Below are 27,544 nucleotides of genomic sequence, written 5' to 3' on the forward strand. Positions count from 1 at the left end.
TCTCTCTCTCTCTCTCTCTCTCTCTCTCTCTCTCTCAGAATCAATACAAACCCATCTTGTGCTCCAGTCAATGGATGCTGACAGTGGGGAGTGAGGTTGAGTTAGAAGATCAAGGGATTCCAGGCCAGTCTGGACTACATAATAAAACCCCACCTTAGAACCAAAATAACACCAGAAAGGGAGAGCTGGAGAGATGGCTTAGTGGGTAAAGGAGCTTGCTGCTCATACCTGCTGACCAGAGTCCAATTCCTGGAACCACATAAAGGCAGAACGAGAAGCCATTCCACAGTTATCCTCTGACTTCCGTATCTGTGTGCCATGAACCCCTCAGCATTCGCTCTCTTTGCCTTTCTCTCTCTGTCCCTCTATCTCTCTTTTTCTCTCTCACACACGGAAACACACACTCTAGCAGCAAGATTTTAAAGGAAAGCTGAGTTGGAAAAATTTACAAAAAAAGAAGGAAGAAAACATGTAACAAAATAAATGTGTTCAGTTTGCAACTCCCTGTAGACAAGAGGGATTCTGAACACCACTGACAGGTTACTCCTGTTGCAAGTCTGAAAGAATACATTAGTAGCAAATCAAACACAACAGATAAAATTTGTTGTCACCTCATTACTGCTGGAAAACAAAGTAAACCCACCTCAGTGCCAATAGCCAAGACTTTCACTATTTAAAAAAAAAAGTCAGGGGCCCAAGAGAAGGCTCAGCAGTTAAGGTGCACATTGCTCTTCTTGATTCCTCCGGGACCAGCACTCAAGTGCACAAACCCAAACACATACACATAATTCAAGTAAACTTAAAAGCCTCAAGGATTATTGGCACTAGTCACCAAACCCAGCACGGAGAACTTTTTCTGAAAAGCAGGCATCTGCTTTCCCAGGCAGCTGAGAAGCAGACTACACACCCAGCTATTGGTCTCTAAACATCCAGGCCTCTAACAGAAACCAGGCTTCTTGACAAGCAGATGACTTTGGGGGTAAGAAGTGCAAGGTAAGCCCAGGACATCAGGAATGTCACTCAGAGAGTGACGCAGACAAGTCAAAAGGACAGAGCGAAGCAATCTGAATGCCGGTAAGAATTACTAATTGGCTAACAAAGTAAACAAAGCCAGGCAGTGGTGGTGCCACCTCTGATTCCAGCACTCAGGGGGTGGAGGCAGGTGCATCTCAGGTGAGTTTCCAGTCAGGACTACTTGGTGATACGCTGCTGTTAAATTGGAAAAAGAAAAGAAGGGCTGGGGAGCAGCTCAACTATAGAGCTCCTTCCTAAAATCCAATGCGGTTCTAGGAGCACAGCCTGGTGAGAGAAGCCTTTGCCTCACATGAACAAAGCCCTCAGTTTAATCTCTAGTACCATAAAAACAAAAAAAATAATTAAAAATGAAAACATTTTTAAAGCTACTCTTTGTTCCAGCCTCATTGCACAAGACAGTAATCCCAGCTACAAGGTTGGCTGAAGCAAGGGAATATGGGCAACTGAGAACCTGCTTCAAGTTTATTTTCACAAAAAAAGCTGTAAAACAAATAAGCAAATAAACAAATGAGTCACCATTTACAAATATTACCATGGTAAATGGTTCAAACAGGGTTCACAGAATGATGCTACATCCCCATGGAGGAACAAGTTGAGTACAGAGAATGCTAAAAAGCATCTTCTTACACACTAGTAACCATAGCAAGAAAGCTTCATCTCTTCACTGAGCCTCGCGGATGGCTCAGCGGATAATGCACCTGCTGCCCGAGCTGCATATGCCTGTGAGGCAAACATGAAGGCTCAGCTGCTGTCCCAGTACCCAGGAGGCAGAGACAGGATTCCCAGGGCAAGCCGGCTCGAGGAGCAGCCAAAGACCTTGTCCCACCCAATAAACAGTGTGAATCAGGACAGCTAGTGCCAACTTACAGCCTCTCCACAGACATGCATACGTGTGAACATGGACCTTCACAGACACACCTACACGCGTATAAGCACATCACACATCAACACACACAAATATAGCTTCACACATACAAATCTGGCCAGAACCAGCTAACCACATGTCCCTACTTACAGTGCAAATTTCATGACAGGCACCAATACAAGGAGAACGCATTGATCAAGGAACATTCCTGCCAAAAATGTGTAATCCAAATCAAACCAACCCTTTGCACCTAATGACCACTCTGCAGGAAGTCAGACAGACCACCATGTAGCAACCAGAAGCAGTCAGAATGCTGTACACACCAATCATCTCTGTAGGTGGACAAGTCAAAAGCAGAACACTCTGGGCCACGGAGGAGGTGTGTGGGAGTCGTGGTTCAGGGGTATGGAGGGCAGTAAGGATGTAGGAGGCCCAGGTTCCAGGTCCAGCCCCAGAAAGAAGAAAGGAAGGTAGGTAGGTAGTCAGTCAGTCTGTCTGCCTGGTAAGGAAGAAGTTTCTATTCTATAGAGGTTAAAAGATATAAAAAACTGCATGCCACTTGGGCACGGTGGCTCACACCTCTAATTCCAATACTGGGGAGGACAAGGTCAGAAAACTGCCTCTAGTTCCATGGGTCTCAACTTTCCTAATGTCACGACCCTCTAATACAGTTCCTTATGTTGTGGTGACCCCAACCATACAATCATTTCCATTGCTACTTCATAACTATAATTTTGCTACTGTTATGACTCTGAATGGAAACAGCTGTGTTTTCCATTGGTCTTAAGCCACCCCTGTGAAGGGCTGTGTGTCACGACCCACAGGTTGAGAATCACTGCTCTAATTTGTAGCTGAGTCTTGGCTACAAACGAGTGAGTTCTAAGCCAGCCTGGGCTGCAGGATGAGACTCTATCTCTAAACAGTAACTAGCAGAGCTTTTCTTTTTTAAGCTGGATACACAACAATATAAACAGGCTCTGAAACCTCACACATCTTAGGAAGTTCAAAAGTAGACCATGAAGGTGTCAGAGAACTAATACTCATTTTCTTAGGTGTGATAACAGTCTTCAAAGGGCAGAGGAAAACTTATTCTCAAATTATGCCAGCTAATTCCAAGGCAAGGCTATTGATGTCTGTAATTTACTACCAAAAAGTTTAACAAAAACCTCAGCATTTTCTACACACACACTACACTCAGAACACGGTGGCAGATGTCTGTGCTCCCTAAGTCCAGGTGGAGATATTCTCTGTATTATCTTAACTTCTCTGGACATTTGAAATTTTACATAATTAAAAATTAGGGGGAGGGGGATTGTGTACACTGACTGGAATACAGTAATTGAACTAATTAAAGGCATTCACCATGAAATAAATCTCAGAAATGTGCCCAGCCAAGGCTGCCAGGTCACATGCCTCAACATGATGCCATCTGATAGAAGCCTGAGTCCATGTGACACAACCCCGTTGCTTCAGGACACACGCTTCTACCTATAGCAATAACAAAAACAGACAGCGACCCTTCAGGCCATTTCCTTGATGGGCCAGGATGCTGGAGGTCATCACAGTTTAAGAAAGAGACAGGGACCCTGTCACCCTACCTGCCCAGTGGACTCACCTGTGTCCCACTGACTCTGCTGGGAATCAGAAGAACTACCTGACTGTTGCCGACGCCGGCAACTGCCCTCTGTCCTTTTGGAAGAAGAGCCAGGACTGCCATAACTGTATCGCTCGGGGGATACTGGGGAAAGAGAATGGAATCAGTATTCACAGCTTCCTTATCTCCCAGGTCTAGCCTCCTAGGAATGCCTGGACCATAGGATGCCTAACCCCAGATCTCAGAGGTCACGCCCAAACACCCACTCCTTCTCAAGCACTTCCCGCCTACAGGTTGCTCACGGGCCCCTAGGACACAGTGCTCATGGGGCTGCCCAACCCATATCAAAGCTCCAGCTGTCAGTCTTATACGTCCAATAGACCAGGTCCCTGCAACAGCCCTTGCCCCCCATGTACTCCTGGCTTATGGGGGGGGGGGGAGGAACCACCTTTCATCTCTTCTAGAGCCTGACACTCAGACATATTTTTCCAAAATCAGACAGCTATCCCTAGAGGTGTCCTTCTGTTCGTGCAAATCCCACAGGCTTATTATGGGACAGGAGAGCTCATAATCCCTCCTCTCCAGCCGCCACACTCTATCTCTCAAGAAAGAGTCTACCTATGTACACAGGCTTCCTGGTACCTGACCCCTCCCAGATCTTCCCTTTCAGCCCAAGGATCAAGGGCCTCAACCCTGGAGAAAGGACAGGCAGGTTTGAATCTTGTTCCCTTTGCTTGCTACATGTTAGGTGTGACATATTTTCAAGCCCCCCCCCTTTTAAATGCCATCTTCTTAGACTTTTCCTTCACCATTACCCAGGTTGGGGCCACCTCCCCTCATTTTGAGGCATTCTATCCATCTCACCCAATATATGGCTGTTATCTGAAGCTAAGTTCCTCGTTTATTATTAAGCAGTTCCCTCTACTAATGCAAGCTTCATGGAATAAACATATTGGCCTTATTCTCTTTGTGGCCACCATGATGGATGTAGTTCTCACATGCAGCCAGATAACTTCTCTAAGCCTGTTGTTTTCCCTGTGTGCTGGGATAGAGTTCATACGAAAGGTTTACCTCTGCCTGGCATACAAAGTTCCACACACGGTGGCCACAACCTTTGCTGATATGATCAAATTCTACAAGCTCGCTCCTAACCTAAGTTATGCCCTCTCCCTTTTTTGGTTTCTCATTGGGGGAAAAGGGCGGGGAGAGAGACTGGAATTCGTATCAGGGAAGCACAGGGGCCCAGTGGGAGCAAGGTGTTCTGGTTCCAGAAGTCCTGCAACCTCCCATTTGAACCTTACCTGGCCGGCGCCGCTTGCGGGCCAGATGTGGCAGTAGGTCGTGACGGGCCAGCACGCGCAGGAGTTGGCTCAGCAGCCGCAGGTTGCTCTCGTCGCACTGCCCACGGCGTTCCAGCTCCAGAAGCAACTCCAGGCCGCTGCGGGCACGGGCCAGGCCTCCGGGGGCACCGGGAGCCTCATCCAGCAGGAAGGCCAGGAGCTCCAGTTCGCACTCGGTCAGCTGCCCGCCCACCACCTCGAACATACGGTGAAGCGACAGCATGCCGTAGTAATCCAAACACTCATCCTCCTCCCAGCTCGGGGCCGGGGTCGACCCGGACAACGCCATTCCCAGGGGAGGGGTGCGGAACAAGCTCAGAACCAGGGCCTAGAACCCACACGGCGGGGAGGATGTCGTGGTCAGCGACGCGGTGGCCCAGAGAGCCCACACAGGTCATTCGAGTGACCCCCGCGAGGTGTCTCCGGATAGGGTCGCCCCATACCCTCAACGGTCTCAGATACCCCCTCCCACGGACAGGAATGGTATCACCCCAAGTACCCTAATAACCGGTCGAGACGCCAGACCCCACCGGTCCAGCGACCAGTCGGGCCAGCCAAGCCCAGGCGCCCCTCTCCAGGTGGTATGTTCCGAACTTGCCACCGACCAAGCTAGGAGATCAGCCCGAATGAGCCTCACGGCCCATTGCAGAGCACCTTGTACAATGCCCGGTGACTTTGGGTGGCAAATGTCCGGCCGTGGTCCTTGGTTCTGTCCACCAGTACCTTTCGGCTAGCCCCAACGCCCCACCCAAGTGGTACCACTCAAAAGTGACCCTCGGCTCTCTGCAAGTGGGATAGACAAAGACAGCCCCGAGCTCCACACAGGTGGTACTGTCTGAACCCAGCCCCTGCTCACCCTAGAAGGGCAATCGGTCCTGCCCTCACACTAGCACCCAAGAGGTCCCATCTACCCGCCATCAGTCACCCTTAGACCTCTCTGGATCCTCACCAGATTCCGGCGTCCGATGACTCCTGGGCGACGGCCGCAGCCACTTGTTTTGGATCTTTCTGGCACCTTCTCTATTATTACGCCTGCGTCACCTCGCTCCTCCTCCTTCACCCAACTCGCGCAGGTGCGACCGCCACGCCCCTACAGCGCATGCGCAGAATGAGGCCTCTAAGCCCCACCCCTCCAGGCAGCCTGACGCGTTCCCCACCGAAGCGTCTCCCGCTCGCCAGTGCTGCGCTTGCGCAGCTGCAGAGCCTAGCTGCGTCTGGCGCTTGGTCGTGATTCGAAGTTTAAAGTCTCGGTGTGTGTCCCTTGGATCCCACGACGTGACCTGTTGGGATTATTCATCCCACAGCTACATCCCCCACCTGATCACGACCTAAACGCCCACATGACGAATGCCACCAAGCTGCTGGAGCAAAGTACAACAGTCACGACGGCCAGGGTTCCCACGAGCTTGCAGGGCTCATAATCCGGTTTTATATTAAAGTACCACCCCACCATTCCTAGGTGGCATCCAGGAAACCACATCTCAACTCTTCTGTCTCCGAGCCTGTCTGGAAACCCTCCTCCAGCTCCCCATCCCCAATGTAAAAGTCCTCCAGTCGCATGCCCGAGAATACTTCTCCCCAAATCGCCACAGACTCCCTCACCCCTATGTGCACATCCCAAAGACGTCCATCAGGACCTCTCGTCACAGACACCCACACCCAGGGTTAGAACTGCCCTTCTACACAGTCCCTTTCTTCTCTGCCCTCTGAGTTTCGGAGCCATTCAGAAGCTCCCCTAACCAGCACCTAGGAGAGCAAGCCTGTCAGAGAAGGAAAGGCTATGGCGTCTTCGCGTCCCCTACGCGGGGCCTTGAGCGTGAGGGCTCCTCCTCCTCCCCACTTAGGTGAGTCAAGGTCAGGGCCCGCACACGCCAGAGCCAGGTCTCTTCCGGGACTGATTTCCACCCCGGGAATTATCTCCCTGAGAGGCGGGAGACCTGGGAGCGAGGTATTGGCTCGATACTGGTTGTTGCCTTTCTCTAGGTCTTGGCTTTTCCACCTGTGACAGGGACGGCAGTGGAAACACAGTCCACTGTGCGCTGTCTGTGTGAATCTCACTGAACCTGACGGAGAATGAGAGGAAGGGAAAGCCATCTAGAAACGGCAAGGCTTCTATGTTAGGTGGGCTATAGTGGTTACCCAGTTATCAGCGCAATCAGGCCCTGCGCTGAACGGTTTTTTCACCTGTTTAACATCCAATGCCTCCAAATAGCCTTCCAGGAGGAGGGGATTCAAACTCACTTTACATATGAGCAAAACAGGCGGCCCAGGAAAAGTATCTCAAGTGTGTCTGGCTCTGAAGTTATCCTTCAGAGACGCTCAGCCTCTTCCGCTAAGAGATGTCACCTGTCAAAGTCTCGCGTAGCCCAAGCTCACTTAGGAGACCACGCTCAACCCGGACGCATACTTCTCTCCGCAGAATTTTCGAACAGCAGGCGAAGAGCGGCCCGGGGGAACTGCGCAGGCGCCTCTCCCGGACCGGGGCACCGCCCACAGGGCACTGATGTCTGCGTGGAGAAACTCTCGAAGCCCCGCCTGAGTACCGACGCGCAGGCGCGGGGGCGCGTGCCCTGCGCTGCCAGCCCTGATTGGCTGCCTCGGGTGAGGGCGCCGCCCAATGGGAGGCGTGGATAGTGAGGGGTCCTACACACCCGCTGCGGAGGGTCCGTGTCAAGAGCGGCAGGGGCTGCTTGGAGGTAAGCGAGCTGGGTGAGGGCGCCGCGGGGCGGGCGGGGAAGAGAGCGCTGGGTGCAGGGAGAGTGGAGGAAGAAGGAAGGGCACACTGAGGGTCGGAGAGCCTTGGGGCCTGCGCTGAGGGCTGGAGTAGCGCGGACTGATCGATAGCTCCTTCCGGTGTGCCCTGGAGGCGTCGGTGGAGCCCCTGGTGTGTGCGGGACCCAGTTTGAGCTCGCTAGCACACCCCACCCCTGCAGGGGGCCCTCACGCTGCCGAGCAGAGGAGTCTTGATAAGAGAAAAAGGCAGTGTAGCGGGAAAGTTGAACTTTACGGCCCCTGGTGGAGGTGCTCAGATTTAGTTTGTGTATACGCGGAGGTTTAAGCTAAATTCCACCTACCGTGCCCTGACACACTGTAGGATGGGGCGAAAGGATTGCAGGCGAGAAAAGTACCGATGTCAAGTTATCTGGGCTACTTTCTAGAAAGACATGTATTCGGATTGTGCCCGTGTTGTTTCAGTGAGCCATGGTAAACTGGCTCCTATGCACCACGCTTTTTCTTGTGTGAGCTCATCGATATTTTGTAAAGTTTGTACGTCCACTCCTTCCCTGGGTCAAGCCAAGTAGCGTGTTCTGATCCTAGCCCCGGGGGGAGGGGGGAACGGGAGAGGGAGGAGTTCTGTCTTACAAGTGGGGATGTAATCAAGGCAGAGTGCAACCCTCCATCTTCTCCTGCCACCACCCCAGCAAAAATCCTTGGCTTTTCAATACAGGGTTTCTCTGTGTAGCTTTGGAGCCTGTCCTGGAACTCGCTCTGTTTGTAGCCCAGGCTGGCCTTGAACTCAACAGAGGTCCGCCTAACTGCCTCCCAGTTCTGCCATCACCGTCCGGCTCGTGAGTAGCTTCTATGCCAGCGCTATAAACTAAAGTCTGCCTACATCTGACACAGAAGAGGTAAAGAAGGTGGCCATTGGCACTTGGGAGGCAGAGGAAACAAGATTGAGAACCATACTTTTCTGTATACATGCTGAGGTCAAGGCCAGCAGCCTAGATATTTATAAGCTCCAGTTTCAAAAACAGAAATTGAAACCAGACCTGACGGTAGTGGTACACGCCTTTAATCCCAGCACTCGGAGGCAGAGGCAGGCGGATCTCTGAGTTCGAGGCCAGCCTGGTCTACAAACAGAGCGAGTTCCAGGACAGGCTCCAAAGCTACACAGAGAAACCCTGTATAGAAAAACCAGGGGGGGGGCAATGACACGGGACACAACACCAAACCAGTAAGATGGCCCAGCAGGTAAAGGTGAATATCACACAACCCTGATGATCTAGGTTCATCCTCGAACCCACATAAGTGTGGGAGGAAAGTTTGAACTCCACAAAGTTTTCCCCTGACCGCCACATGTTTGCTACAACACGTTCATGCATACAGGCACACAGTAACATAAGGGGAAAAAATGGTGGGGGACCTTCAGGATGGCTCAGTGGGTAAAGGCAATTGACACTAACCCTGATGACCTGAGTTTGATTCCAGAACCTGCATGATAGGATAAATCCTTCAGGTTGTCCTCTTACCTCCATACATGTACCCTCACCTGGTAGGTGTAATAAAGTAAAAATAAAGTGCCCTTAAAAGATTGGGATTGGGTCAGAAATCTAGCTCCTAGGTTTAGGGAGGGTTTGCAGAATGGACTGTGAGTGCCTGTCATGTGAACGTTGTTGGGTTGAAACCAGAGAAAGAGCAGAGGACGTAGGACACAGGAGGATTTGAGTTTTGGTTGATTGGTTGTTTGTTTTGTTGTTTGTTTGTTTTTTGAGACAGAGTAGCCCTGGCTGTCCTGGAATAAGCTCTGTAGACCAGGCTGGCCTTGAGCTCACAGAGATCCATCCACCTGCCTCTGCCTCTTGAGTTCTGGGATTAAAGGCGTTATGCACCCAGCAAACTTGAGTTTTGTATCTTGGGTGGTAAGTGTGATGGTGCACACCTGTAATCCCAGCACTGGGGAGGCTGAGGCAGAAGGATCACTTCAAAACCATCCTCTGTTGCATAGCAAGTTTGAGGCCAGGCTGGGTTGCATACAAACCCAAGTATTGACTTTTGTTAACGAAGTATCTTCTTAGTCTTGTGGTCAGTCTGACTTTTAGCTCCATTTTACCGGTGAGAGAAGTAAAAGGGGAGGGCTCATACCCACTCCCTTCTTAAATGAATATCCCAGAGGAGGAAAGGTGTTACACAACAGGAAACCTCATGTGTGCGAGTGGGCGGGGCAGCACCAGAGGCCAGGCTCCAGAGCACCCCTCTCTTGCAGACACCTGACTGTAGTGACTGTGATAGGCTAAGACAGAAAGGTGAAGTGAGACTGATTGACAGACTGGTGACTAATGGGGTGAGCAAGGGAACTCCTGAGACAGCCGCTCCCCTTAGGGTCCTGACGGACCACTGACTCCTGCCCATCTTTCTCCAGACACTGCCTTCCCATAATGGCAGAGATAGTGGCAGAAGCAGCTGAGATACCAACACAGTCACCAGGAGCAGTGGACATTTCGACACCGGTGTCAGGAGAACTGGCAGAGATGGCAACCACAGTGACTGAGATGACCCCTGGGGAGGCGCTGGCCTCGTCCCTCTTCTTCCAGCACCACCAGTTCATGTGCTCTGAGTGTGGCAGCCTCTACAACACCCTGGAGGAAGTCCTCTCCCACCAGGAACAGCACCTGCCCACCATGTCAGAGGAGGAGGTGCTAACTGCCCAGGACACAGGCCTGGAGTCTGAGCTAGTGCCTGACACTGGGGACGGACCTTTCCAATGTGGTGAATGCAGCCAGCTCATCCTCTCCCCCAGCGAGCTCCTGGCACACCAGGATGCCCACCTGCAGGAGTCTGCAAGCCAGATCCAGTACCAGTGTGGCGACTGCCAGGAGCTCTTCCCATCACCTGAGCTGTGGGTGGCTCATCGAAAGACTCAGCACCTTTCCAGTACAGCTGATGAGCCACCAGTGCCACCTCCTTTGCCTCCCCCAACACCACCACCCCCACCACCAGAAGTCAAGATGGAGCCCTATGAGTGTCCCGAGTGTTCTACCCTCTGTGCCACCCCTGAAGAGTTCTTGGAGCATCAGGGCACCCACTTTGACTCTCTGGAGAAAGAAGAGCGCAATGGATTAGAAGAGGAGGAAGAGGAGGAGATAGATGAGGAGGAAGCAGCTTCAGAGCTCACTGCTGATGATATGGGAGGTGACAAGGCCATGGCTGATCGAGCTCAGAGCTGTGGAGATTGTTCCCAGCACTGTACCACTTCAGCTGCACGCCGCCGACACCGACGGGCATCTCGTGGTCCAGCGTCTGCCACCCTCCCCTTCCACTGCAGCCAATGTCAGCGCAGCTTCAGCTCTGCTAACCGTCTGATGGCGCATGGACGAGCCCATGTGGGTGGTACCCATGAGTGTACCACCTGCTCCAAGGTGTTCAAGAAGGCAGCCTCTCTGGAGCAGCACCAGCGGCTGCACCGTGGGGAAGCCCGCTACCTCTGTGTGGACTGTGGCCGTGGCTTTGGCACTGAGCTCACGTTGGTGGCCCATCGGCGAGTCCATACTGCCAACCCATTACACCGCTGTCGCTGTGGCAAGACCTTCAGCAACATGACCAAGTTCCTCTACCACCGACGAACTCACACTGGGAAAAGTGGAACCCCCACTAAAGTAGCAACTGTCTCCCCAGCTCCAGCTGAGCCCATGCCCCCACCTCCACCCCCACCTGTCCAGCTGCCCTGTCCACAGTGCCCCAAGTCCTTTGCCTCAGCCTCCCGGCTTTCCAGGCACCGACGCGCAGTGCATGGCCCCCCTGAACGCCGACACAGATGTGGGATTTGTGGCAAGGGCTTCAAGAAGCTGGTCCATGTGCGCAACCACCTGCGGACACACACAGGCGAGAGGCCCTTCCAGTGTCACTCCTGCGGGAAGACCTTCGCCTCTTTAGCCAACCTCAGCCGCCATCAGCTGACCCATACAGGTGTACGTCCCTACCAATGCCTGGACTGTGGCAAGCGCTTCACACAGAGCTCCAACCTGCAGCAACACCGGCGGCTACACCTACGACCAGTAGCCTTTGCGCGTGCCCCTCGCCTTCCCATAACTGGTCTCTACAACAAGAGCCCCTACTACTGTGGAACCTGCGGCCGCTGGTTCCGCGCCATGGCAGGCCTCCGACTGCACCAGCGGGTCCATGCCCGAGCTAGAACATTGACACTACAACCTCCTAGGTCACCCTCTCCAGTCCCACCCCTACCCCCTGAACCTCAGCAGACTATCATGTGCACAGAGCTTGGGGAGACCATCGCCATCATCGAGACATCCCAGCCACTGGCACTGGAGGACACGCTGCAGCTGTGCCAGGCAGCACTGGGGGCCAGTGAAGCTAGTGGACTGTTGCAGTTGGACACAGCATTTGTGTGACAGCACAAGAGCAATGATAAAAGGGTTCGCTTACAAGACAGAGCAGCTCAGGGAGACCACCAGATGTCAGGATCCACCCTGCTGGCCTCTTCTAACTGCTGACTCCTCAGACCAAGGACAACCCTGCCAGGTTTCTCCTGTCACCTTTCTCTGCCCAAGGTGAAACTGAAGCTCTATGAAGTGATGTGATCGATCTCAGCCCCTGCTGCTGCACTGCAGAATGGGGTTTGCCAAGGTTCTTTGCACGGCATCACCCAGTGCTCAGCAACATCAGGTAACCTTTATGAGCACCAACCATATGCCAGACACTCTCATATACCTCTCAGATCTTCTGCTTGTAAACCCTAACTCCCCACTTCCCTGGACTTTGGGTACCTGGGACTTAGCTCTGCTGGGTACAGGTAGTTTCTCTGGGCTTGTTCCTTCTCGGTTTGACAGTATGAAAAGAAATCTGTAGGTACCCCCAGTACTCAGCTCAGACTAGGTGATGTTGAAGAGCCAGGAGTGAACCAGACACAGCTATGAACTCCGACTCTGAACTCAGTCCAGCAGGAGCAACAGACTAAAGTACAGCTTGCCTGAATGCAACACATTCAGCCTGTGTGCTCAAGGCACACGTGCCATGGTGCTATGGGCCAGAGGCAGCAAGTCAGGCCTGAGGATCCCTGGGCTGTGATGGGAAAGTGTAGGGACAGTGGGATCTGAGAATAGGGAGCAAGCCTCCATGGGAGGTTCCTAATGGCACCAGTTCCCGAAGTAAAGCAGGAATCTGCCAGTGGAAAAGGACATTTTAGACAGGCTCTCCAGTTATAACTGCAATGAACTGGCTGACAGGCTTAGGCGGGGACACTTAGTGTCTATCGGGTCCAAGGTGGACCTGTGCATCATCCCTGTTGTATGAGTAAGGAGACGGGTCAGAGAACTGCCCCAGCTCTCAGGTCTCTGAAAAAGACCTGAAACCCAAACCCAGCTGATGGCAGGGGATATATTCTGTTCTCCTTGGAGAAGGCAGTGTCATGGAGCATTTGGGATTTGAGGGGCCTTGGAAACAGGAAGGGATTGTATTTTTTCATAGGGTGTCCTTCCTCTCCCTAAGATGATTATAGGAGACCAGTGGGGCAGGGCTCCCCCAAGTCTCAGCAGACCATGGTGCTCCAACAAGTGAAGCAGGATGCTGCTGGGTCTGGGCATTGTCTGAGAGATAAGCCCAGGCCTTGGAAATTGAGGTGAGTTGTTGTTGAAGGAACATCACAGGGAGGGTGTCATGTCTCCCTGGATCAGAGCACGGAGTGGGAAGTTGGCAATGGTCCAAGAGAGATGAGCAGAACTGAGTAGGGACATTAGGGTCTGATGGGTAAGACAGCCCCAGTGACCACATAGTCAACCAGTAGGTCCATCCCTTAACCCAAACCAGTCATTCTCACTGTACTTTATAATTGGTTTGAGCAAAAGATCTGTCCTACAGGGTAGACAGGCACCCCTGGGGCTGATGGAAGCATCTAGCAGAGCCCAGAATATTAGAATCCCTCATGGATATGTTTCAAAATTCCTTTTTGTGCGTTGTTAGAATCCATCAGAAGGCTCCCTCCCTTTCTGGAGCCTTCTACCCACTCACTGTTTGGCACCATGTGGAGATACCATTTCCTTCAGCTATGGTCCCCACCATCTGGCTCCAGCATATTTTGAAAGTCAAGGGGAAAAGCCAGGCAAGGTGGCACAAGCCTGTAATCTCAGCATTTGGAAGCCTAAGGCAAAATCATCTCCAATTCCAGGCAGACTTGGACTATAACTGGAAGACCACCTCAAAAAACAGAGAAAAGCTAAGCTGTCTCCACCTTCCCAGGGTCACCACTTCCCAATATCCCTAAGAGAAGTGAAGCAAATATACCCTGCGTTCAGGCAGTTACACCCCAGGAATCTGTCCACACATACCACCCCACTGAGTCCTACAGGCAGTTAGCCTGAGAGACTCTCATTATCCAGGGTCCCACTGGGCCCTGCTGCAGAGATCCCTTTGTTCAGGTCCTGACTCTGCCTCTTAAATTCTGGGGTTTCAACCACTCTGAACCCTAATCTCACTGATCACCCAGGATGGAGACCTTGCCCCAGCTGAAGCAGATGGTTTGTGCCAGGTCATGGACAGGCTCATAAGCACTGGTGGTTTAGGGGTTTCCAGCCTCGGTGTCCCCCTGCCTGAGGTACAACTCATTCCAAGCCCTGAAGCCCCTCACCTCTGTGGAAACAGGCAGCCAGACAGGAAGAAGGGTTTCATGCCAATAATTTATTGAACGGAGGTCTGTACACAGGCAAACCTTACTGTGGAAACTAAGACACCAGGGGCTCTTTCCCTACTCCCTCCTTCCAGGATAGGGAGAGGGTAGAAGCCTTGGGAGCAGAGGACAAGAGGGGGGATACAGCTGAGGGGAGGGGTGGGTTGATGGTGTGAATCGACGTTTTTCTTTAAGAAAAAAATTATAACAATCTATTTACACCCAGGGGGCCAGGGAAGGGAAAAGGTGGGCTGGGTTGGTTCTATTTACAAGGGACATGGGAGGGGGAAAGGAGTGGTAGCCTGGGGGAGGGGAGGGGACCAAGGGGGTAGAAGGTCCTCATAGCCCTAAACCCCCTGTCCTTCCTTCTTTTCCCTCCCCACAACCAGTTAAAATCCTCTTTAAAAAGCCCACCACAAAGGTAAGGCTGAGGAGGGAGGGCCTAGATGTTAGGGGTAAGAGTTCATTTACCTCTGCCCTCTAGTCTAGGGGCCCAGCCAGGGCAGGAGCTTGATGAGGCTATGCCCCCCCCCCTTCCCAGCCCCACTTGGGAATTCCCAGATGGATGTGGAGGGGTAGTTGGTGGGGCCCTCAAGAAGAGTTAGCCAGGGTAGGTGTGGCATCAGGTGCCTGCCAGTCTGGGCCGGTCTGAGTCTCAGTTAAAGCTGGAGGGAGGAGGAGACAGTTAGCTTCTGTATCATCCCCACCGCCATGCCATGAGATTAGAACTTGTTTCAAGACACTGCAAGAGGCTGACAGCTGTCACTTCTGGTTCAGGGCTACAAACTCAGATGCCAAAGGCCAGCCTGACACTAAAGTGGCTCACATCAGGGAGCCAGGCTCCATGGAAGAAAGGAGCAGCTGGACAGAGCTCCAACTGCTGTCAGGAGACAGACCCACAGCTACCAAATCCAGTTTTCTCCCCCAAAGAAACAGGAAATTTGGGTTTTTTTTTTTTAACCCAAAATGGCCCAGTGTTTAAATGTGGGCAACTTTCTATTTTGTTCAGACCAAGAAATGTTTGGCATTTAAACACAAATGTGGCCAATACTGTCCTAAGGTTGATGACATGCTACGCCTTCTGTGCCATCAAATGTCGACAAATTAAAACCTATAGAAGACAAGGACAGCCCCCGCTTTATCCTCAACACATGTTCCCCAACTTACCTTGTGAGGACGAGGTGAGGGCAGCAGAGCCTGCTGGGGACCTCAAGTGAGGAGGGATGAGAATGGCATTGAGAGACGGTTGGATGGAGAGTTCTAGACACAGGAATTGACATGCCCAGTCAGGGAGAGGCGGGACATTTGGAAAGCCAGTTAGGGTTAGGATGGGGTACCAAACAGGGACCCAGTTACTGGCAAGGTCAGGTAGTAGAGACATTAGCCACAGGACTCTTGGTGTAAAACTGGAAAAGGTGTAGCATCTAGCCACAATGTGGTGGTGACATCTGGCTGAGTCCAGGGCTGCCCTGTACCCTCTCAGCTCTTAGTCCTGTCTCTCCACGTCCCCCCAAAACTCCACAGGCCCCAAGCTGTGCTCTCACCACCAGGACTGAAGTTGAAGAGGGGGGGAAGCGGGCGGTTGTTGGGTAGCTGGGTTCCGAGACACCGCAGTTCATCAAAGAAGCTGTGGGCACAGGCCTCTAGTGGGGAGAGCCTTGAGGATGGAGTGTACTCCAACAGGCTTGAGCAGAGCGCAATGGCCTCAGGTGGTGTCCGAGATTTGAATACCTGTGGGTAGTTAAGCAGGTGGGTGCTGTGACACCAGGATGGTGTGCCTTATAGGGCACACCTGTTGCCTCCCTGACACCCACCTCCCCAATAAGGAAACAGGCATAAATAATGAACTGGGCAGCTAGCTCAGTTTCCTTGCCACTACATAAATGGGAATCTTGTATTTGCCTATGGGTTCTCAACTTTTAAAATTCTATAAACTTCACAATCTGGAAGTGTTGTTGACTGACTCCCTGTTTAATTTCAGACATACACCCCCAGCCATAACTTATTTTTATTTTTTATATCTGTTTATTTTACTTTATGAATGTGGTGCCTGAGTGCATGGTTGTTGACCACACGCATGCCTGTAGGATCCCCTGGAACTGGGCTTACAGGTAGTTGTGAGCCACCATGTGGGTGCTGGGAATTGAACCCAGGTCCTCTGTAAGAGTAACAAGTGCTCTTAACCACTGAGCCACATCTCAAGTCCCACAAGCTATGATTTTTAAGCCAGGTCTCCAGATCAGCTGGCCTCCAAGGGGACCCAGCCCTTCAGCCATGCTGTATGAATCCCTAGTACTGCCCTACCTTTGTCCAGGGGTGAGCTTTGATTTGCGGGAACTTGAACTCTGTGTAGTTGGGGTTCATCTCTCGGATTTGTTCCCTGGTTGGTGTTCCTAGTACCTGAAAAGGAAACAGAGGAGTCTGAAACAAGGGCCCTTTCCTCAGGCCCGGCCCACCCTCCCTCCCTGGCCCTGCCTTCACCTTGATGATCTCCACAAGCTGGTCCACTCCACTGTCCCCAGGGAAGATGGGCTGGCCAAGAAGCAGCTCAGCCAGTACACAGCCAGCTGACCACACATCTGAAGGGGAAGGGCAGAAGTTCAACACTAGGCAGCCAAAGCTGTCAAGTCCACTCCTTTGCACACATGGCTATCTCCAGAGGTACTGGCTCAAGACCACAAACCCAGAATGGGAAACCGAATCCTGAACCTCCAGGTCTACCTGGCTCAGCTGCACTTACAGCCCCCATGCCCTCTGTGAGTGAGCCCCAATGAACCCGTTGAACCCTTCTCTACTAGGCCAATACAAGGCCTGACCCCGTCAACTGGCACCTGTGTGCTTTGGGACACAAGAAAGCTTTCTGTCCTGCCCATGGGAAGAACTGTGGCCTGGCCTGCTCACCCCTTCCCTACTCTGCACCTTGGCCTATATGGTACAGGTTCACACCTAGGACCATCCCAGCTCCTCTTCAACCCTTTCATATACATGTTCTCATTGCAGCTTTCCTTCAGGTCTGGAAGAGGGTAATGCTCCCTCAGGAACAGAAAAAGATGGGCCCTGGGAGCAGGCCACCACCCCCTTCCCTCCACCAGACTGACTGGGAGGGTCTAGAGTGGAGGTAGGCTCTAGAGTCATATTAGTCTTGAGATCTCAGTCCTGCCCTGGCCAGCTGTTGAGCCCCTGGCAGTAGCCTTATAGCAACCAGCCTTCCCTTGTCTGACTGCTCCAAACAAGACGCACCAGCGCCAGCCTCAACCTGTGAGAACCAGTGTTGGAACAGACGGTAAGCTTTAATCACCAAGCCTGCAACAGTGCCCAGGAGCTTAAAACCTGCCAAGACTGCCACTCCCCAGTCTCTGTTCCCTAACTGACCGATGGATGAGGTGTAATCTGTGGCTCCGAAGATGAGCTCTGGGGCACGGTAGTACCGAGAACAGATGTAGGAAACATTGGGCTCCCCCCGAACCAACTGCTTTGCACTGTGGGAAGAGACAGGCAGGGTTAAGCATAAACCCAAGGCTGAGGCTCTCACCCTTTTAGGTACCCCACAGGTTCTATGTCAGACTTACCTGCCAAAGTCACAGAGCTTGAGGACAGCAGTGTCAGGGTCCACAAGCAAATTCTGGGGCTTGATGTCACGGTGACACACACCTTGGGAGTGGATGTAGGCCAAGCTCCGGAAGAGCTGGTACATGTACACCTAAAATGGGCAGGGCACAGCTCTACTCCAGCCCACTGCTTCCCACATGCACATTGCTGGCCCACATCAGACCATTCTCCTTGCTGGCTGTTCATGGCCTCAGTTCCTGAACCCTGTTTGAAACCCCTGATCCTCATACTCTGCATAGGCCAGAGGGCCCCATTCCCAATTTCTGACTCAAGCTTGAGGATGGCTTGCTGGGACTAGGACTGACCCCACATAGGGAACGACTGCCCCAGTCACCCCCGGCACAGCCTGAAGAGTGACACCAGGTCTTGACATACCAGGTGTGAGCCAGGCACTCTGCTTCCCCTCTCACCAAAAACCACTAGCTCTGGAGGCCAAGGCCTCCTACTGCAGCTCTTTTCCAGCTTCATTCCCTGCCCTCCTTATGCCACTGACTAGAACCTAAGTAAGGTTTCTGGTTTTGATTTTAATTTGTATTACATTTCGATTGAGTATACATGCCCACCTCTGGGGGAGGATGGTTATATGTGCGCCATAGACCACAACTGGCAATCAGAGGAAAACTTGCTGGTGTCAGTTCTTTGATCGTGTGGATCCCAGTAATTGGTCCTCAAGCTTGGTAACAAGCACCTTTACCCATGGAACCTTTCTGGGAATTTTTCTTTTGGCACAGGGTCAAACACTAGATTCCAAGATGGCCTTTAACTTGAAATCCTCGTGCCTTAGCCTCCCCAGTGCTGAGATTACAGGCATGCACCACAACATGCAGCCAGGACCTTTGAGTTTACTTCCTCCTGCATCCCCTGATATATATTAACTAGCTGATAACTGCTTGACACACAGGGACCCCCTCTTCCTGTACCTGCATCATCATACTACTCTCCCAGTGTTCCTTCATCTTTCTCACCTCAAGCCAGGCAGGGAAGGGCATTCAGTTCCCAGAACTCCATGTGGCCCTCTACATTGCAGCAGCTCCTCAGCTTTATCATGGTCTGTGATGGTGCCTGCCATCAGTGTCTTAAAGGCAGGGTCTCTTTCTGTAGTCCTGCCTGTCCTGATGCTTACTATGTAGACCAGAATGGCCTTGAACTCAGATCTTCCTGTCTCTGCCTCCTGAGTGCTGGGACAAAAGGTATATATACCATGCCCAGACTAACAGGCATGCTCTTCATGGACAAGGTCTTGGTTTCAGTCAGCTGTGCCTTTGGAAGTGCTCAGCACTGGCTGACCACAAGAGTAGCCACAGCACATCATCATCTCAAAACTGCCCTCCCAGGATGGATGGCCCAGCAGCAGCCACAAGCACAGCCCACATCAGCATCAACTCACCCAGGTACAAGGTGAGACGGCTCTTCTGTGTGGGCACACCCTTTCTCTAGGCTTTCCCACCTACCCCAACCCAATGGTCCTATTGTGTGGAGCAGTTAGTTCCTTTTCTACCTCCTTGGCAAGCCCTTGCCTTGGCCCTCCTCTGGACTTAGCCAAACCATCTACAAGCTACAAGGCTGAAGACAGGGGACATAGGCCTCCACAGACCAACCTAAATTCAGAAGACGCAGGAACCCATAGACACATATGGCCTCAGAGCCCTGGTTTTGTGGGTCTGTGCTACAGCAGCCTGACTGCCTACCTTGACATAGATGATAGGGATGATCAGTTTGGCCTTGGTAAAGTGACGAGCCACCCGGTACACCGTCTCGGGCACATATTCCAGCACCAGATTTAAATAGAGCTCATCTTTCTGGAGGGCAAAGGAGAGATTGTCAGGAAAGACAGGAGGTGTGCAGAAAACAGAGAAGGACAGATAGGACCTCTTGGGACAGGCAGGGGAAAATGGATAGCATCTAAGTATGGCAATACCCCACACACTTTAGATTCCCAATGTCTCACCTTCTCCCCACTGGAGTAGAAAAAGTACCGTAGCCTCACGATATTGCAGTGGTCCAGCTTACGCATAATCTGCAGCTCTCGGTTCTAGAGGGCAAAGGGAGAGTGTCAATACATCCAATCCTCTGCCTCCCCTGGCCCCAGTACCCTCACCTACACCCTACACCTATTTCTGCTAATATTTCTGTTCCCTGTGTTCCAAACTCAAGGCTCCAAGGCTTGGTGGAGGGAAAAAAGGATTCCTTCTTCACCCCGGCCCCTTCCCTCACATGCAAGCTGGTGTCTATGGGTCAGTTAGTCCTGGGTCACCAATGTGTTTACTTCAACCTGCTTTTCAGAAGTTTTCTAACTACTGCTAACATGTGGAAGGTCAATTATTTCCTTTATAAAGCCAGCCCTCAGCATCTCTTGAGAAATTTACTTGGTCTCAGCTACTCAGAAGGCTAAGGCAGAAGGATTTCAAGTTCAAGGACAGTCTGGGCATCTTAGTGCAGCTCTGTGTCAAAATAAAAAGAGTACTAGGGATCTAGCTATCTCCCTGATGGAGTACTCACACAGCATGCACAAGCCTCTGGGTTCAATCCCACATATTACCAAACCACAGAAACATCACCACCAGACACAGGCACAAGCAGTAGACAGCAGTGGTTGCCTGGTTCACCCTGACCCCCTATCACTCCCTATCACCTTCCCTGGAAGTACTGCGGACTCATAAGACCCTAGACTCCACACTTCCAATCTCATCTTCCACTCCATGCCTGAGTCTCTTCCCTGTAGGGCCTCAGAACGCTTCCCAGATCCCTCTCAGCTCTGCAGTTCAACTCCATCAAAGTCTGACTGACACCCCAGAGCCCCTCCTGTCCAAGAGTCCTTCCTGTCTAGCCCCAGGTGTTACCCCATATAGTCTGGCACAGTCCTCCACGGAGCACATAACCCTCCACTTCCCTCTCTCTTTCCTGCTAGTTTCCCAGGACTCAGCTAACTCACAGAGCACCCTTTCCTCTGTGTACAGAGCCCTGCCCTGCACCAAGGCAAGTGGCTACCAAAAAGGCTGAATTCCATTAGGCACTGGCAGATGTCTGGGTCAGAGCACGACTTTCAGAGCTACCACCATCAGCCCTACCAGACCCTTTCTTCTAGCAGAGACGTGGCCAAGTAGTTGAGAAGGACTCAGGAGTCAACAGCCCAGGGCCTCCCCGTGAAAGGGTCTTACTATGCAGCCTCATTTCTGCTGACATAGAGCAGGGATAGCAGCAGTACCTGTCCTCAGAGACTCTGCAGGTAAATTAAATTAGAACTTGCCTGTCAAGCCTTTACACTGAGGAAATGCCCAGTAAACATTAGCTCTCAGCTATTCTGGAATTTACATTTCCCAGCTTCCTCCCAGTTCACTCCCTTCCTTCCCCCTCTCCTGAGGCCCATGCTCAGGTCCGGCTGAAATCCCAGCTCAGGCTGTTGAGATGTTTCAGTAGATAAAAGTAGTTGTCATTTTAGCCTGATGACCTGAGTCTGATCCCTGGATTCCACAGTGGTAGGAGAACCAACTCCCAACAGTTGCCTAACCTCCTCATATGCACCATGACACACACATGCCAGCCACACTTACATACAGACAACATACATATGCACATTAATAAATAATATTAAGAATATTAAATTTGCTGGGCCATGGTGGCACACACCTTTAATCCCAGCACTCATGAGGCTGAAGCAGGCAGATCTCTGAGTTTGAGGCCAGCCTGGTCAGCCAGACTGAGTTCCAGGACAGACCCCAAAGCTACAGAAAACCCCTGACTCAAAATACCAAAATAAATAAGAATATTAAATTCTAGATCCCAGCTGTTGCTGGGCACAATCGGCAGTTACTGCCATTCCCCAAACCTCCAGTCTACCCAAACTACCTTGAACCTTTTGTCCTGAAGAACCTTCTTGATGGCCACCAGTTCCCTCGTCTCTGCCAGCCGTGCCTGGTACACGACTCCAAATGAGCCATTGCCAATCACTTTGATGTCGGTATAGGCCACCTCTTGGGAACGCTCTGGGCCTTGGCCTAGAGTGGCTACCACTGTGGTCACCTTCCCGCTGTCACCTAAGGAACAAAGGGAATAAAATCCACTGATCTTTTCTCTATGGCCACTACAGCCCATGGAGGGGAAGCTGTTCAAAAAGCTCACTGCGGGGGAAGAGACAGTACTTACTCTATGTAACTGTCTGTCACACACCGTGGATTCAATATCTAAGCATGGGAAGCACGAGGTAGGTACTCCAGTGACCTAGCACCTCCCTCCAGAACCCTAAACTCTGTTTCCCATATTGGAGGACACTGGCATTCAAACATATTCCCATTAATGGCTAAGCACCTAATTTCTCCTAGCAAACTGCAGCTTGGTGGTGGGGGCCACCAATACCCCAGGTGTAGAATTCAGCTCCCCAACCTTAGTTCCTTCTGTAGGGCAGGCACAAGGGACTGTCTTCCACTCAAAAGAGCGGAAACTATGGGGTGTTCTTTCTTCAGGAACACTTTGGCCATTCTCAGTCAGAGGGTACTGACTTCTAAATCCTGCCCAACAGAGCAAGGACCATTACCACTGGTACTGAGTGACAGAAATGAACTGTGACAGCCCTAACCCTCACTTGGGAGCACAGATGGGGTAGGGAGTGCTGTTACTTTTACCAAACACTCCGCATCGGGATGGGCACTGGCCTGGCTTCTCCGTCTATGTGGTCCCAAGTAGCACCTGACTTGAGAATGGAACAGCTATCTCCAGAACTGCTAGAGTAGTCTGTCCAGGGGCCTTCAGAGGAGCGCTTGGATTTCTAGCCCCAGTCTCTGAGGAGCAGCCCACCTAGGTGCCATTCCTAGTCACCCACTCCCTTAAGGAAACTTATCAGCAAATTCTAATTGGGAGGGGCCAGTGAGTGACATTTTGAAAAATAATCCTACATTGCTATTTTTCTTTCAAGCCAATGACAGCCACTTCAAACTCATATTTTAAAGTAGGTGTAACCCAAGCCATCTCCATTTTTGCTAAATGGCCCCGCCCCCCCTTATTTTTTAAAGGAGCATTACCAATGAGCTTAATTTGAAGCCCATATTATTCCCAATTTGTTCTTATTTATAAACAGCACCATTGTCACCACTGGGGACCCAAGTCTACACATTTTCAATGGGTAAGGTGGTAATGTCAGGCCTTATGTTTGAAGCCTGGCCCTGTTCTATAGGAACATTAGTAATCCTAAATCTGTGTATCTAAGAGGGATTCAATCCAAATTCCCATTTTTGGTGGAAAGGAAATGAATAGCCCTCTTTTTGTACAGGATGGTGGCAGTGTCTCTTAGGGAACAATAATCCTAGATCACCATTGGCAAGTAACTATGACCTCTGATCCTGTTCTCTAGTGGATGGCAACGTCGTCAAGTACCCGAGACCTTGATACTGGCTACTGGAAGAATGGGGCCTGTGACCTCTGTTACTCGGATGTTGGTTATTCTGATTCTAAACTCCAAGTGATGATAACCCCCAAACTCCTTTATCTGGAAGACAGAGAGCTCAGACCTCTGTTTAAAGCAGCACGGTAACCTCGAGCTTCTATCTGGGTACATGAAAGAATCTGATCGCCGTTTGATGGGCTTGGGAAACCCAGATCACCACCCCACAGGGCGCCTCTAAGTACTCACGGCCCAGCTTCACTCCAGGCGGCGGGAAGCTAGTGCCTGCGCCGGGGCCACCGCTGCCTCCTCCGCCGCTGCCGCTGGGGCCACCCCCGGAGCTCGAGGCTCCCACGCCCCCACCCATAGCCCCGACTGACGCCTTCCCGCCGCCAGTGCCTCCTGGGCCAGAGGCCGAGCCCCCAGGGCCGCCGCCACCGCCTCCGCCTCCGCCGCCTGGTTCCGCGAACGAGCTGGTCCGTGCCCGGCCCGAGCCCCCAGGGCCGCCTCCGGAAGGCCCGCCGCCACTCATGGCGCCGAGCGCAGGCCCAGGCCGCGGGGCTCGGGCTGCCTGGGCTGCCCCCGCCGCTGCCTCTGCCGCCGCCTCCCCTGGGCTCCGGCCTCTTCCAGGCCGCGCCGTTCGGGCTCCGGCTCCGGCCCAGCGCCCGCCGCGGGGCACGCCGGGAGATGAAGTCCCTCTGCGGTCGGCTTCGTTGTCGCCACCCTCGACTCGCACAGCATGCCGGGAAATGGAGTTCTCAAGGCCTCAGAGAAGCAGGCGGGGGGGGGGCTGACGGTTCGCGCTGCACGTCGGGAAATATAGTCCTGGGTAATGTCATCCGACTCTTCCAAAAGACAACTTGAAACACTTCGGTAAACACATCCAGAGCCACACGCCCACTACACAGATGCGACAGCGACCCTCACAGGGTATCAGAGGTGAAATCTTAGCTACTCCATCCACATGCAGCAGCCAAGCCAGAAGCATGCCGGGAAATGGAGTCTAGTCACCCACCAAACCTATGGGTTGTCGGTGACTTCCTGCGCCGGGTGCATTCTGGGAAATCGAGTCCACACTCGTGAATACTCTGTTCTTGAGCTGTGAAGCACACTGGGAAATGGAGTCGTCACCACGCCCTCACCGCATTGCAGGTGTAGAGCTATTTATAAAGCACGCTAGGAAATGAAGTCTCGGGTGATCCTCAAACTCCAAGTAGATATTGTAACTGGAAGAAATGGGATAGGAAATGGAGTAGGCATCGCGCTCTCTCTGCCCAGTTGCTGCGCCGCAGTTCCTTCCGGGAAATGTAGTCGACACCAAGAGTTAAGCGCGTTGCTTCAGTGAGCCTTGTGTCTTCTGGGAAATGAAGTTCAAGGTAGCCTCATCATTAAGGAAGAGGATGAGAGCTACCAGCAGCCAGGCGCATGCTGGGAATAGTCCACAGTGGAATTGACTCTTTGTGAAGTTAGGCGCAGGGGCTTCTTGGGAACTGTAGTCCAAAGGGAGTACTGTGCCTGAGAGTGTAGGTGAAAGGTTAAGGACGACGGTTCCCAGGGGAAATTGCAATGAGTTACAATGTCTCCTCCCTGGTCCCTAGGTCGTAGGAATGAGCCAAAGCCGATCGGTGACTGCTGGAAAAGGGAGTCCCAAGTGGCCACATATTGAGAAGAGAAAAACCTTTCCTCTCTGCATTCTCAAATCCTGACCTTGTCTCAAACTTGTTTTCGGATATTCTCCCTCTCTCTAGCAATACGACTAGGATCAAGAGGATGAGCTGCACGATTAAAACACACACACACACACACACACACAAAATTTCTGTCCTGAACCTCCACTCGATATTCTAAATTACAAGATCCTAGAGGATCCAAATGAAGAAAGCCAGCAGCTACAAGCAGCTTGTGTTTTCCTGCGTATGATGAGGAGCCCGGTTTCCCGAATTAATAACCGGAAGAAAAGCAGTAACTCCAAAGGATACTGGGAAACTGGTGTGTGTGGTGGTAGTGGTGGTGGTGGAGTGTGTGTGTGTGTGTGTGTGTGTAAAATGGAAGCGCTGTCTGTCTGTGCTTTACTTTACTCGCAGACTGTGTTCGCACTAATAGTCCGGGCTTTTCTGAAGCCTAACATCCAGTCAGCTCGGTCAGCTTCCGACTGCATTTCTCAGTGGACACGGAACAGAGATAGATCGTAGGACTAACGCCTCTTCAGACTACTTTATCCAGCAGGCAAAGCGCGGGTACTTCCGCCACCTTTGCAAAGCCTGAAGACACTTCAAGCTCGGTTGGAGAGGGCGTTTCTGGAGTAGCACAACCGAAAGGATGGCTGCCGCCCTCTGACGGCTACTTGGAACTGAAAAGTAAAATTTAAGTCAAACCCCAAGGTATAGGACTAAGAAGTCTCACTAGGGTATGTGGCAGGATAGAACCGACTATTTAACCGCCAGAACCCGTGGGGACCTTAGCAGTAGACCAGTCTTTGTATTGAGCTTTGTATTGAGCTCCGTGGAACATTGCAGGGCAATGAGATCTGTAAAATGTCTCCAAGTGTCTAAGAGGGTCCTAAAGATGTTTGGAGGAACTGATGAAGAAAACATGAAGAGATAAGTCTTTAATAGACTATAGGCAGCAGGAAACAATTGTTTGGGGCATGATGGAGAAAAATCTCAAGAGATATCTGTAAAAAGGCATATGAGAGAATGAGAAATCACGAAGATCTCCAAGCAGCCTGAATAGGTGAAGGACGGTTAAGAAACACAAAGAGGAGACTGTGGAGGAGTTGTGTAGGAACCTGGCAGGAGGGCTGTTGTTGCAAATGGGATTTTAGTTGTAATGGACTCATTTGTAAAATGCCCTGAAACTTTCTGGTTGGAAGCAAAAGTCTCAGGACCAAAGTCAGGTGTCTTCTGTTTTGCTTTAAAAACAGGGTCTAAGATTACAGACATGTGCCACTAGGGCGAATTTATGGTGCTGGGAATTGAACCCAAGGGTCTTGCACTCTGTTAACTGAGCTACATCCCCAGCCCTCCCTTCTTCTCTTTTGGAATAGGGTCTCTGCAGGCATGGTGGCACACAGGAGACAGGTGGATCTCTGAGTTCAAGGCCTGCCTGGTCTACAGAGTGAGCTCCAAGACAGCCAGGGTCACAGAGAGAAACCCTGTCTCAAAAAACCAAAGAGAAGAAAAAATAGGGTATTGTTCTGTAGCAAGGCTAGCCTCAAACTAGCAGCTATCCTCCTGAGCCTTCCCAGTCCCGAGGCATGTGCCAGTACACTGGGCTCAGAGCGTTTTACAGGAAATGGTCCAGGCCTGCAAATGGATTTAGGTGGGCGATTAAAGACCTGTGGGGGTGGGGCCTGCTGTCTTTAAGGCCAAATATCACCTGTACCATCCCACACAGTCAGAATCTGGGGCAACAAGTTTGATTAGACCATGATCTGACCTCTGAAGGGTTTCTGAAGCTGAACACTTAGGGGTCACGTGATTAGAGGCACTCTGAAGGGTTCTGCTGTGGCTACTTAGCCAGTCCTGCTTCTTTCTTGCAGTGACAACATCCGCCTTCCTCTATCACCCCACTAGCAACTCAGCTGCATCTACGTTGCCAGGAGATACGTCTCATCCCAACTTCCAGAAATAACCCAGTGGTTCCCACCCCCAGGGAATGGCTTACATCACCCAGGAGAGGGAGCAGTTGCCCACAGGCTGCCACAGGAGCCTGTTTTCTGCATGTATCCCAGTCCTGGATCCTCTCCTCCCTGCCAACTGATGCATCATCTGGGACCACCCACCTAGGGGCTGGCACAAGTCGAGGTCTAAGTGCAGGGGGTAGATAGCAGTTGCCAGTTCAGCGTTCATTTGTTCCCCCTCAGGGCTGCGCAGGGTGGTGTTTTATAGCAAATCCAGTCCAACAGGCCCTGAGTTCCAATTCCCACTCTTATCTCTCAGCAAGTGTGTGGCCTTGGGGGAACCCCTTCCCCTTTCTGGGCCTCAGGCAACACACCTGCACTGTCCAGGTGGGGTCTGCATCCACCAGCAATCACAACCTGAATTCTTCTGGTAATTGTTCCTCCAGGACTCGGTTTTTCCAGCTTTAAGAGCTCATCATTCAGCAAATCCTAACCCTGGACACCTTGATCTGGACTCAGCCGTCCTGGCTTTCCATTGGAAAATCCAGTTGTTGCAAGACCATGGGATTTGGAGCTATTTTCCTGAATAGCTCAGCTCTATTGTCTCTGGAAGTTTAACTTCGATGTTGAATGCTTAAATACATGACACACAGGATGTCGGTCAGGATCAGGATAATGAATCCCTCGTAAAACCTGCTGGTTGGGAGA

General features: G+C 51.7%; 3 protein-coding genes across 5 annotated transcripts in view; 1 reads left to right on the top strand and 2 right to left on the bottom strand.

The window, feature by feature from the left end:
- Positions 1-5,920, bottom strand: part of Dedd2 (death effector domain containing 2) — a 17,917-nt gene extending 11,997 nt beyond the window's left edge. Inside the window, exons 1-3 of one of the 3 annotated variants that reach the window (XR_003378183.1) lie at positions 5,784-5,853; positions 4,796-5,162; positions 3,516-3,638 (exon numbers count right to left, since the gene is read on the bottom strand). Coding sequence is in view for 2 of the 3 variants with exons in the window: in XM_005361136.3 (XP_005361193.1) it covers positions 3,516-3,638; positions 4,796-5,123 (451 nt within the window). In the remaining variant the exon portion in view is untranslated. Of the gene's footprint in view, positions 1-3,515; positions 3,639-4,795; positions 5,163-5,783 lie in introns of all 3 variants that reach the window. The other 2 variants (XM_005361136.3, XM_026786337.1) reach the window with 2 other exon arrangements.
- A 1,568-nt stretch (positions 5,921-7,488) lies between these two features.
- Positions 7,489-14,149, top strand: Znf526 (zinc finger protein 526). Its single transcript, XM_005361139.3, has 2 exons — positions 7,489-7,530; positions 9,975-14,149. Exon 2 carries the CDS (start codon positions 9,991-9,993, stop codon positions 11,959-11,961), a length of 1,971 nt encoding a protein of 656 aa, XP_005361196.1. The 5' UTR covers positions 7,489-7,530; positions 9,975-9,990; the 3' UTR covers positions 11,962-14,149.
- Positions 14,150-14,222: 73 nt separating this feature from the next.
- Positions 14,223-23,890, bottom strand: Gsk3a (glycogen synthase kinase 3 alpha). Its single transcript, XM_005361138.2, has 11 exons — positions 23,464-23,890; positions 21,687-21,874; positions 19,789-19,872; positions 19,529-19,639; positions 17,801-17,931; positions 17,604-17,710; positions 16,713-16,810; positions 16,536-16,631; positions 15,776-15,962; positions 15,399-15,491; positions 14,223-14,896 (listed from the first exon to the last, which is right to left on the bottom strand). The coding sequence occupies exons 1-11, from the start codon at positions 23,744-23,746 to the stop codon at positions 14,823-14,825; spliced, it is 1,452 nt and encodes a 483-aa protein (XP_005361195.1). The 5' UTR covers positions 23,747-23,890; the 3' UTR covers positions 14,223-14,822.
- Between the last annotated feature and the right edge of the window lie 3,654 nt (positions 23,891-27,544).

The sequence above is a fragment of the Microtus ochrogaster genome, linkage group LG4 (assembly GCF_000317375.1).
Source record: "Microtus ochrogaster isolate Prairie Vole_2 linkage group LG4, MicOch1.0, whole genome shotgun sequence".
Classification (NCBI taxonomy): domain Eukaryota; kingdom Metazoa; phylum Chordata; class Mammalia; order Rodentia; family Cricetidae; genus Microtus; species Microtus ochrogaster.